Source organism: Colobus angolensis, unplaced genomic scaffold (assembly GCF_000951035.1).
Source record: "Colobus angolensis palliatus isolate OR3802 unplaced genomic scaffold, Cang.pa_1.0 Scaffold5, whole genome shotgun sequence".
NCBI classification, from domain to species: domain Eukaryota; kingdom Metazoa; phylum Chordata; class Mammalia; order Primates; family Cercopithecidae; genus Colobus; species Colobus angolensis.
Window position 1 is genome coordinate 33292318 of NW_012118487.1, and position 12694 is coordinate 33305011.

At 36.8% G+C, this 12694-nt stretch overlaps 1 protein-coding gene across 2 annotated transcripts; it reads left to right on the forward strand.

Moving 5' to 3' along the window:
* The first annotated feature begins 3485 nt into the window (after positions 1-3485).
* On the forward strand, positions 3486-12143 carry FGG (fibrinogen gamma chain). 2 transcript variants are annotated; one of them, XM_011959759.1, is made up of 10 exons: positions 3486-3762; positions 3860-3904; positions 4092-4275; positions 4395-4488; positions 6073-6203; positions 6505-6638; positions 7613-7797; positions 9286-9563; positions 11217-11386; positions 11925-12143. In XM_011959759.1, exons 1-10 carry the CDS (start codon positions 3685-3687, stop codon positions 11937-11939), a joined length of 1314 nt encoding a protein of 437 aa, XP_011815149.1. In that variant the 5' UTR covers positions 3486-3684; the 3' UTR covers positions 11940-12143. The 2 variants fall into 2 exon arrangements, with proteins under 2 accessions (XP_011815149.1, XP_011815148.1); XM_011959758.1 differs by lacking the exon at positions 11925-12143 and having other exon boundaries at positions 11217-11701.
* Positions 12144-12694: the final 551 nt, after the last annotated feature.

Here is a 12694-nt window from a genome sequence, read left to right on the forward strand (position 1 = left end):
AGAAGATAGATAAGTTGATAGATAGATGTAAATATGTGTTCAAATAATCATGCACACACTTATATAGATGCATACACACATCTTTAAAATCCATTCTATCAGTGAATAATTTTGAGCCTCATAACACCTTGTATCTGTGTATTATTTTAAATTAAGAAGTGCTTCATGGTTGTATTAAGATTCACTGTTAAAAGCACAGGCATTGGACCCCATGGGTTTGAGTTCCTGTTCTGGCACATGGACCCTGCATGTGTTAGACAACATCGCTAGGCCTTTCTTTTTTCATTATAAGATACAGATAATTATATCTACTTCCTAGGCTTGTGGTGAGGATTAAATAAGAGAATATACATGACAACAACAACAACTATACTACCACATAATATCTAGCATAAAGAAGAAGTTCAAAATTGGTAGTTCTTTCCTATTATTCCTTGGGGCCTATATCATTTGTCACCAGGTCAAGAAGTCTTCTACATAATCAAATTTAAATTCAGCAAATAATTTTGGAGCAAAGATGAACGTAACAGACTTGACTCACAAAGTAAATTATCAATATACATGAAGACTGTTAGCTATAGATTTGTGTTTTCAAATCAGAACACAACCGGTTGGATGACAGGGAATTTGGGACGTAATTATTTCAATAAACAGGCCCATTGACCTCAGAATTACATTAAATGATTATTTTGGCTTAAATACTACCTACGCTATTATCTCAAAAAAAATACCTGGAAGTAGAAGAACTGTGATTTAACAAATATTCTTCATTCCTGGAATTCATCAATCATTTATCATTTTTCAAAGAAAAAATTGGCCCAAACATGAAAAAACTAGTTAAAATTTAATAAACCTAAGTGATACTAGATTGAATGCAAGGCCAATGTAGACCGTTAAATCAATGTTGACCCTTTTTTTTTTCTCAGAAAGCAAGTATCTTGTCTTATATGATTTGGATTTAGGACTTGAGATGGTAGTAAAAGGAAATTATTTTCTCTAAAATTGTGATAACACATCTAGATTCCAATACAAGTCAGTTAAAAGCCAGTAATACAAGTATTCCACTTCTCAAATGGGATAAGATAGAATTTCTAATGTCCTCAATTTAAATGTGTTTCAACTTTGTGAATATTATATATATTAATACAATCAATGAAACTTTATGACATTAAGGAGCTCAAAACACAACCTGTGGCTGCATGAATTGTTACCCTAAATTCGACAAACTAATACTTTATGGTCTTCAGCAAAAAGAACCACAAAGACATGCTCTGTCTAAACACACTTTGCTTGAACATTCTTACTGATAAGAAGTATACCTTCTCATAAGGCATGCAATCCATTTATATTATCATTTGATCTTTGATTGATAAAATCAATTTGAATGGAATTTCCTAAACTAAATGACCAGGTGCTTTCTTCTCTGGGGAGTCTTACAGAATGAGACTGCAGTCAGTTGCAACAGATTTTTTATTAAAGAGAACTTTCTGTAGCTGGAACAACAAAGCTTTTTCCCCATGAACCAAATCTACCAATAACAGCTCTAATAAATGAGTTTCCTATTTATGTAGATTGTATACCAAATACATTTGGTAATTCATAAACCTTACAAACATTTACTAACACTTACCAAGAATTGGGCAATGTGCTCAACACATTATCCCACTAAATCTTAGTGATAGCCCTATTAAGTAAATACTATATCATAAGTATTATCTCTCTTTTACTAACATAGATAATAGAACTCAAGGAGATCGAGTAATTTGTACTGAATCACACGGTCAGTAAATTGTAAAGATGGGATTCAAACCTGGGGAGATGGACTCCAAAGCTCTTAACAACTATTTATTTATACATTCTCCAATTGAGCTATACACTTCTTAAAGGCAAAGGCAATGCCTGACTCACCTTTCATATTCAAATCATATTAAAAAGTTAGCAAGATGTGATTATCAGTGTACTATGTAAATCTTTGTGAATGATCAATAATTACATGTTTTGATTTTATATATATTTTAGTAGATAATATTTATATTCATTCAAAATTCTAAATATAGAATGTTTACAGAGAAAAATGAAACCTTTTTTCCAACCCTGTCCTCCACCTCTGCATCCTATACTTCTTCACAGAGGCAACTGATTCAAGTCATTACATAGTTACTGAGTTTTAACTACAATTATGTTAAGTATAGCTATATGCGTTAGACGCTGTAGCCGTAGAAATCAGTTTACAATCTAATGCAGTGGATACGGCATGTATACATGTAATATAAGGTTGCTACAAATACTATCTGAGGTAGAGCTGTTTGAAAGAATACTAACACTTTAATGTTTAATTCAATTGACAACTGATCAGCTGAGTAAACAAGATGGATGAGAAAGATTGTGAGACTCAATTGGCTGGTGGTATGGTGATATGATTGACAATAACTGCTAAGTCAGAGAGGGATATATTAAGGAGGAGAGGAAAAGCAACAAATCTGGTTTTGATGTGTTCATTTTGTTATAATTATTGATTATTTACTGAATGTGAACATTTATCTTTGTTTTTGAGTCACATAAATATTCCTTTGTAAAGACAGAATTAAACATTAAAGTATTAGTATTTCTTTCAAACTGGAGGCATTTCTCCCACTAATGTATTTTATCAAAACTTATAATAAGCTTGGTTCCAGAGGAAGAAATGAAGGATAACCAAAAATAGAGACATTAATAATAGTGCAATGCACAATGATAAGTCTCAATAGGCAGTGATGACAGATATGTTTTCCCAAACACAAGGATGCTGTAAGGGTCAAACAGAGATGATAGCCCCTCTCCAGCAACCCATTTTGACCCTCTTCCTTCAGCTATGCCTCTACTCTCCTCAGATACAAGGGAGGTGGATTTTTCTCTCCTCTGAGATAGTGTGATGGAACCACAAGAACAATGAAGTGGGCTCCTGGCTCTTTCCTCTCTGTGGCAGATGGGGTGCCATGCCCATTTTCAGACAAAGGGAAGATTGAGCTAGAAAGCTCCCAAAAAACTCCCATCTTCAGACAAAGAGAAGATTGAGCTTGAAAGCTCCCTAAAAACTGAGAGCCTATGAACATGGTCAACACAGAGGGACAGGAGTGTATTTCCAGGGTCATTCGTCCCTGGGAATAGTGTACTGGAACATGGGGGAAGTCAGTCTCCTCCTGTCACAGCCACGGGTTAAAAATAATAATGTTAACTGATCCCTAGACTGAGAAAGTTCTTTCAGTAATTTGGGTGATGGCAGCAGGCCCCATCTTAAGGATAGACTGGGTTTGCTCGAGGTCAGATCTGTTTGCTCTCAGCCATGTACTGGAAGAAGTTGCACCACACAGCCTCCAGGACTCCCCTCCTCCTCACAGCAATGGATAATGCTTCACTAGCCTTTGCAGGTAATTTTGGATCAGAGAAAAAAACTTGAGCTGGGCCAAAAAGGAGGAGCTTCAACCTCTGTGCAAAATCTGGGAACCTGACAGTGTAGACTGGGGGCCAGGATGAGGAAAAAGGAACGGGAAAGACCTCCCCCTCCTTCTGGTAAGGAGGTCCCGTGATCAGCTCCAGCCACTTGCAGTCCTGGCTGTCCCAGGAGCTTACATAAAGGGACAATTGGAGCCTGAGAGGTGACAGTGCTGACGCTACAAGGCTCGGAGCTCCGAGCACCCAGACATCATGAGTTGGTCCTTGCACCCCCGGAATTTAATTCTCTACTTCTATGCTCTTTTATTTCTCTCTTCAACATGTGTGGCAGTAAGTGTGCTCTTCACAAAACATTGTTTTAAATGGAAAGCTGGAAAATAAAGCAGATAATGAACTAGTGAAATTTCTGTATTTTTTTCTCTTTTAGTATGTTGCTACCAGAGACAACTGCTGCATCTTAGATGAAAGATTCGTAAGTAGTTTTTGTTTCTCTCTTTGTGTGTGAACTGGAGAGGGGCAGAGGAATAGAAATAATTCCCTCATAAATCTCATCTGGCACTTGCAACTTTTTAAAAACATAGTCTAGGTTTTACCTATTTTTCTTAATAGATTTTAAGTGTAGCATCTGTCAACATTTTTAATCACTGTTGTATTTTCAGGGTAGTTATTGTCCAACTACCTGTGGCATTGCAGATTTCCTGTCTACTTATCAAACCAAAGTAGACAAGGATCTACAGTCTTTGGAAGACATCTTACATCAAGTTGAAAACAAAACAGCAGAAGTCAAAGAGCTGATAAAAGCAATCCAACTCAGTTATAATCCTGATGAATCATCAAAACCAAGTGAGAAAATAAAGACTACTCACCAAAAAATAAGAATAATAATCTGCGAAGTTCTTTTGCTGTTGTTTTAGTTGTTCTATTTGCTTAAGGATTTTTATGTCTCTGATCCTATATTACAGATATGATAGACACTGCTACTCTGAAGTCCAGGAAGATGTTAGAAGAAATTATGAAATATGAAGCATTGATTTTAACACATGACTCAAGTATTCGGTAAGGATTTTTGTTTCAATTTGCTCTGCAAGACTGATTTAATTTTTATTTAATATTCCATACTGGAGTGAAAGTAATTTTTAATGTGTTTTCCCCCATTTATAATATCCCAGTGGCATTATGCCTGATTATGTTGAACATAGTGGAGATAGAAGTTTTTAGTGCAATATAAATTATACTGGATTATAATTGCTAATTAATAATCACATTGGAGAAAGAAGTTCTAGATGTCTTCAAATGCTAGTTTGACCATATTTATCAAAAAATTTTTCCCCATCCCCCATTTATCTTACAACATAAAATCAACCTCACAGGAATTTGGGTGTTAAAAACAAATCCTTTTTATAAAAATGTTGACAAATTCGGGGTTAAAAAAAATCAGCAAACAGAGGCATAGTAAGGATTTTGGCTCCTAACGTCAATTATATAGACGGTGGAGCAGGAAGAAACATGTCTTAAGAGACTAAGTGTAGCAAACATTGCAAAGCTCATGCTGATCATTGCAGAATGAACCTGCACAGTCTCTTCCCTTCGTTTGGAAGTGAATGTCTCTGTTAACAGCTTCTCAGGGACTCATAAACTTTCTGAACATAAGGTTTCAGATACAGTTTTAACATTTTTCCCCAATTTTTTTTCAAAATTTTTCTCAAAGCAGCTTGAGAAATTGGGATAAATAGTAGCTAAGGAGAAAGGCCCAGGAAAGATTCCTCCTCTTTTTGCTATCAGAGGGCCCTTGTTATGATTGTTGTTATTATTACTTGCATTGTTATTGTCCATCATTGAAGTTGAAGGAGGTTATTGTACAGAAATTGCCTAAGACAAAGTAGAGGGAAAACGTGGACAAATAATTTGTCTACCCTTTTTTACTTCAAAGAAAGAACAGTTTATGCATTGTAGACAGTTTTTTATCATTTTTGAATATTTACAAGCCACCCTGTAAGTAACTACAAAAGTAGGATTTTTACTTCCCCTAGTCCATTTTCAAAGCTATGTAACCAGTAACACTAAAGAAGAAAGGGGAAGTATCTGTTGTTTTATTTTACATACAATAACGTTCCAGATCCTTTCCCTGTGTAAGTTATATTTTAGATTGAAGCTTATAAGTATAACCTCAATAGATCCACATGCGAAAGGTATATTGCTTCAGCACATGTGAATTACTGAACTGAGCCTTTCCTGCTTCTAAAGCAAAAAGCGTGTTCCTATTAACCAGTCTCATCACAGTTCCTATCTGCTGCCCCTTATGCATAAAGTAAAAAGCAAAGTATCAATGACATTTGTTTATTGACAAGGACTTTGTTATTTGTGTTTGGAGTTGAAACAATATGCCCCATTCTAAGTGAAAAGATTCAGGTTCACATTGTATTCCTGTTTTGATTGATTTTTGGTTTTTTTTTTTCAAAAAGTTTATAATTTTAATTCTTCTTAATTTAGTGATATAATCTTACATTTTCCCCAAGAATGGAATAATTTATCAGAAAGTAATTCTTGATAAAATATTTAGTTAGCAGTTTCCAAAGAAAATACAAAATTACTCTTCTGAAAGGAATACTTATTTTTGTCTTCTTATGTTTCTGTTCATAGATTTTTGCAGGAAATATATAATACAAATAACCAAAAGATTGTTAACCTGAAACAGAAGGTGGCCCAGCTTGAAGCACAGTGCCAGGAACCTTGCAAAGACACGGTGCAAATCCATGATACCACTGGGAAAGGTAACTGATGAAGGTTATATTGGGATTAGGTTCATCAAAGTAAATAACGTAAAGGAGAGAGTATGTACTAGAATGTATAGGAATAGTTTAGAAAGTGGCTACCCATTAAGTTTAAGAATTTCAGTTGTCTAGACCTTTCTTGAATAGCTAAAAAAGAGTTTAAAAGGAATGGTGATGTGAAAAGTAAGAAAATTACTCTTGGAAAATGAATAGTTTACTACATGTTAAAAACTATTTTTCAAGGCTGGCACAGTCTTACTTACATTTCAAACCACAGTAAAAGTCAATTCTCCTTCTCCAGATTGTCAAGACATTGCCAATAAGGGAGCTAAACAGAGCGGGCTTTACTTTATCAAACCTCTGAAAGCTAACCAGCAATTCTTAGTCTACTGTGAAATTGATGGGTCTGGAAATGGATGGACTGTGTTACAGAAGGTAATTTTTTCCTCACCATGTGTATTTAATAAGTGCCTACATTGTTTCTGCCATATGGCAGATACTTTTCTAAGCACCTTGTGAACACTAGCTCATTTAATCCTTGCAATAGCCCTAAGAGGAAGGTACTTCTGTTACTCCTATTTACAGAAAAGGAAACTGAGGCACACAAAGTTAAATAACTTGCCCAAGACCACATAACTAATAAGCAACAGAATCAGCATTTGAACCTAGGTGGTATAGTTTCAGAGTTTGTGACTTGACTATATTGTGCTGGCACTGACTTTGTAGATTCATGATGGCACATAATCAGTACCACAGTGACAAAGAAAAAGAAGGAAACTCTTTTGTCAGGTAGGTCAAGACCTGAGGTTGCCCTTTACAAGACAATGAAGCCTAACACCCTCACCCTCACCCCGCCACCACCACCACCCTTTCACACACCAGAGGACACAGTTGGGCTGCCCCAAGACAAGGAACCTTTGTTGCATCTGCCACTTGCTGATACCCACTAGGAGTCTTGGCTCCTTTACCCTCTGTTTACGTCCCACCACTGTTACAACTGTTCCTACAGGGGGTGCTCAGAGGGAGTGAATGGTGGAGGCATTAGTTGTCAGACACCAATTGAGCAATAGGTTCCATCATAAGTGTAAGAATCAGTAATATCCAATCAGAGTTCTGAAGTCGTCTAGGTATCTTTTCAATACTACCACTAATTTAGAATTTATGATGTGCCAGGAACTCTCCTAAGCATTTCTCATATATTCTCTCTCATGATCCTTGCAGCAACCCTAAAAAGTAAGCATCATTTTTCCTATTTGATACATAAGGAAACTGAGGTAGCTTGGCCAAGTTCACTTAGTTGTGAGTTGATAGAACCAATGCTCTGTATTTTTGACAAAATGTTGGTAGCATTCTCTTTAAATGCATTGATAATCTATTTTCTCCTTTTGCCCATGCAAATGTGTAATTAGAGACTTGATGGCAGTGTGGATTTCAAGAAAAACTGGATTCAATATAAGGAAGGATTTGGACATCTGTCTCCTACTGGCACAACAGAATTTTGGCTGGGTAATGAGAAGATTCATTTGATAAGCACACAGTCTGCCATCCCATATGCATTAAGAGTGGAACTGGAAGACTGGAATGGCAGAACCAGGTACTGTTTTGAAATGACTTCTAACTTTTTATTGTAAAGATTGTCTGGAATGTGCACTTTCCAACTGTCAATAGACAATGGCAAATGCAGCCTGACAAATGCAAACAGCATATCCAGCCACCATTTTCTCCAGGAGTCAGTTTGGCTCCTGGGCAATCCAAAAAGGTAAATTCTATTCAGGATGAATCTGAGTGTTTTGGTACAATCTAATTACCCTGGCACCGTTCAGAATAATAGCTAATTACTGAACTTTTAATCTGTCCCAGAAATTGAGCATAAAATTATAATTTTATCTAGTCTACATTACTATTTCATGAAACAGGTATTATTATTAATCCCATTTTACAGATTAACTTGCTCAAAGTCACATTGCTGATAAATGGTAGAGGTAGAATTCGAACTCAAGTAGTTTAACTTTAGAGCCTGTCCTCTTAACAACTATCCTGGTTGAAAAGCAAATACAGCCTCTTCAGACTTCCCAGTGCCTTAATGGCCATTTATTCTGTCAAATCATGAGCTACCCTAAAATTAAACCAGCTAGCTCTTTTGGTGATCTAGAGGCTTCTTTTTGCTTGAGATATTTGAAGGTTTTAAGCATTGTTACCTAATTAAAGTGCAGAAAAATATCCAACCCTCTTGTTATGTTTAAGGAATAGCGAAATATATTGTCTCCAAACATACGGATTTTTTTTTTATTGTTTGGTTGGTTTTTAATCCAGAAAGGGCTATAGTCAGTAGAACTTCTTCTAGGAAAGGACCTTCCATTTCCCAGTTACCGGAGATTAGAAAAGAGGTTAAATATTTTCTGGAAATTTCTGTTCCTTCATTAAGGCCCATTTTTTACTCCACTCTATAGAATTATGGCCCACTTGCACAATTTTTTCTAGGAAAGAATCTCTCTAACTCCTCAGCTCACGTGCTTTGGACCACACAGGGAAGACTTTGATTGTGTAATGCCCTCAGAAGCTCTCCTTCTTGCCGCTACCACACTGATTTGAGAAAGAAAATCCCTTTAGCAGCACCTAACCCTTCTGGTGGTGAGAGTGGCTAATGGAACTGTACCTCCTTCAAGTTTAGTGCAATAATTAAGGGTCACTTACCATCAGATAATTTATGTGATCTATGATAACGCGTGTGCAATGCACAACATTTCAATAAAAGTAGGAAACACGAAATTAGAGTCATCCACACATCTGGATTTGATCTTAGAATGAAACAAGCAAAAAAGCATTCAAGTGAGTGTAATTATTAGTTTTCACTGAGATGCTTCAAAGGCTTTTTGGCCCCTCCCGGGTAGTATTAATGAGCTGTGGACTGGTTCACATATCCATTGCCTCTTGCCAGACTTGCAAAAAACTTTACTCAATGAGCACATTTCAGCCGTAAGAAACAAAGTCAAAAATTCCAAGGAAATGTCCTACGAAAGAGCGAAATTCTGAGATCCCTGAGGAGAGTCAGCATGTGATGGCTGTATTTCCTTCTTCTCAGTACTGCAGACTATGCCACGTTCAAGGTGGGACCTGAAGCTGACAAGTACCGCCTAACGTATGCCTACTTCGCTGGTGGAGATGCTGGAGATGCCTTTGATGGCTATGATTTTGGCGACGATCCTAGCGACAAGTTTTTCACATCCCACAATGGCATGCAGTTCAGTACCTGGGACAATGACAATGATAAGTTTGAAGGCAACTGTGCTGAACAGGATGGATCTGGTTGGTGGATGAACAAGTGTCATGCTGGCCACCTCAATGGAGTTTATTACCAAGGTACGTTTTCCTTTCTTAGATTCCAAATTAATGTATAATATATAGTATTTTCATAAAAAGTAATAAATAGATACAAAGAAATGAAGAATAATTTATAAAGATAGTAGGGATTTTCTCATGCCTCTTTATTTCAACTAAGTTCTTTGAAACTGGAAGTGGATAATACCAAGTTCATGCGTAAAATTAGCCCTCCTAAAGAAATACACCTGCTGCAAAATATCCAGTTGCTTGGCATTATACCTGTAACGATCACCATCATAACTGGCACTGTGGGTTGTGTTATCTCCTTTAGACATACTACATATATGATCTGGATAGATTAACATTACTATATGGCTGCTTGTTCACACATTAACCTGGCTTCCCATGAGCTTTGTGTCAGATACACGCAGTGAGCAGGTGTTTGGAGGAACGGAATAAAGAGCAGGCAAATACTGGTAAGGGCAGAGGTTTGTGAAAGCTTGAGAGAAGAGACCAGTTTGAGGATAGTAGAAACTTATTTTAGGATGGGGGTTGGATGAGGAGGCTATGGTTTGCTATAAGCCTGGAATGGTTTGGAACACTGGTTTCACTCATCTACCCAGCAGTTACATGTGGGGAAGCCTTACCGATGCTAAAGGATCCATATTACAATAATGGCATTATTTGGAAATTCCAGTGGCATTATTTTATTCCATGAATAAAACCACTAAGAAGATAGTCATGTTCAACAGACTCTCTGTTGGTGAAGGACAGCAACACCACCTGGGGAAAGCCAAACAACCCAGACCAGACCTGTTTAGCATCAGCAGGGCTTCCTCACACATATCTGCTGGGTAGATGAGTGAAACCAGTCTTCCAAACCATTCCAGGCTTGTAGCAAACCATAGTCTCCTTATCTACCGAGATGAGCAACCTTACCTCCTGATGTCCTAGCCAATCACCAACTAGGAAACTTTGCAAAATTTATTTAAAGTAACAGTTTGTTTTTCACAACATTTTTAAATTGGAGAAACATAACTTATCTCTGCACTCACAAACCATATAATGAGAAGAAACTCTAAGAGAAAATGCTTGATCTCTGTGACCCGGGGAGCCATGCCAGAGCTGTGGTTCATGCCAGTGCTGTGCTCTGACAAGCCCTTTACAAAATTACACGAGATCTGCTTCCATAGGACAAGGAGAAGGTGAATCACTGGAGGTTGCACTTTATAATGGAGACATAAAATAACATTCCAGAACCATTTCCTAAAGCTCCTCAATTAACCAATAAAATTGTGCTTTCAAATAACCTCAGATGACCTCATTGGGAATTTGGTGGCTCCTTCTCTTCTAACCTGCATGAGGAAAGATGGTCCGCAGTAGCTGAGTCCAGGATGAATAAGCTTAGGGAAAGAGGCCGATTAGGGAACTTTGGGTTTCTAGTCCTACTAGTAGTGAATAAATTTAAAGTGTGGATGTGACCATGAGTCACAACACAGATGTTGTTTAATAACATGTTTATTTTAATTATAAATTGAGATTTTAGGAATCTTTGGGGACATTTTTAGTTAGCAGATAACGCTATAAATTTTATGTAACTGGCAATGCACTTCGTAATAGACAGTTCTTCACAGACTTGCAGAGGTAAAAAGTTTCCAGAATAATGATATGTACATCTACCACTTGTTTTAGGTGGCACTTACTCAAAAGCATCTACTCCTAATGGTTATGATAATGGAATTATTTGGGCCACTTGGAAATCCCGGTGGTATTCCATGAAGAAAACCACTATGAAGATAATCCCATTCAACAGACTCACCATTGGAGAAGGACAGCAACACCACCTGGGGGGAGCCAAACAGGTCAGACCAGAGCACCCTGTGGAAACAGAATATGACTCATTTTACACTGAGGATGATTCGTAGAAAATGAATTGCTAATTTCTATTGACCCACAAAGTTTCAGAAATTCTCTGAAAGTTTTGTCCTATTTTCTATTACTATATTTATTGATTTCAAGTCTTCTATTAAAGATATTTAGCCTCCAATGGAAATTAAAACTCATTTAGGACTGTATTTCCAAATTATTGACATCAGAGTTATTTAAAAATTGTTTATTTGAGGAGACATTTCAACTTTGTTCCTAAATGTATAATAATAAAATGATTGACTTTATTTGCATTTTTATGACCACTTGTCATTTATTTTGTTTTGGTAAATTCTTTTTATTATATCAAATATTTTAGTACGTACTTAATAAAATAGGAGAAAATTTTAGAGTTTCAAATTCCTAGGTATTTTCATTGTTTATTACCCCTAAATCATTCCTATTTAATTCTTCTTTTTAAATGGAGAAAATTATATCTATTAATATGGCTTTTGTTTTGTTATATATTCACAGGCTGGAGACGTTTAAAAGACCATTTCAAAAGAGATTTACTTTTTTAAAGGACTTTATCTGAGCAGAGAGATATAATATTTTTCCTATTGGACCATGGACTTACAAAGTTTCACTTCATTTTAAGAGCAAAAGACCCCATGTTGAAAACTCCATAACAGTTTTATGCTGATGATAATTTATCTACGTGCATTTCAATAAACCTTTTATTTCCTAAGACTAGATACATGATACCTTTATTGACCGTTAAAAACCACCACTTTTCCCCAATTTACTAATTACAATTGGGCAATCATCAGTGGTAATTGAGACCTCATTTTATGCTAAATGTTATACCTAACTCTTTGGGAGATACGAAGGAAATAGCAATTATGGCTTTTGCCCTCTAGGAGATACAGGACAAATACAGGAGAATACAGCAACCCAAAGTGACAATATTCTATACAAGAATGTAATCACTAAGCAGGAGTCACAGCCACACAACTAAGATGCATGGTATCCAAAGTGCAGCTGGAGACAGGAAAGCTGCTTGGGGATTCTCCCAGCAGAACCTTTTAGCTCCAAACACCTGTGGTGGGACCTGGTCCCAGCAGAACCTTTTAGCTCCAAACACCTGCGGTGGGACCTGGTGACTCTGAGAGAACTGCAGCTCAGAGCAGAGAGCTGTAGGGAACCATTTGCCCTATCCCTCACTAGTCATGAGGTGAGCTGAATGGAACCATCTCTTCCTTGTGATTCAGGGATATTGACTTTTCAGCAGCCTGAGTTCAGGT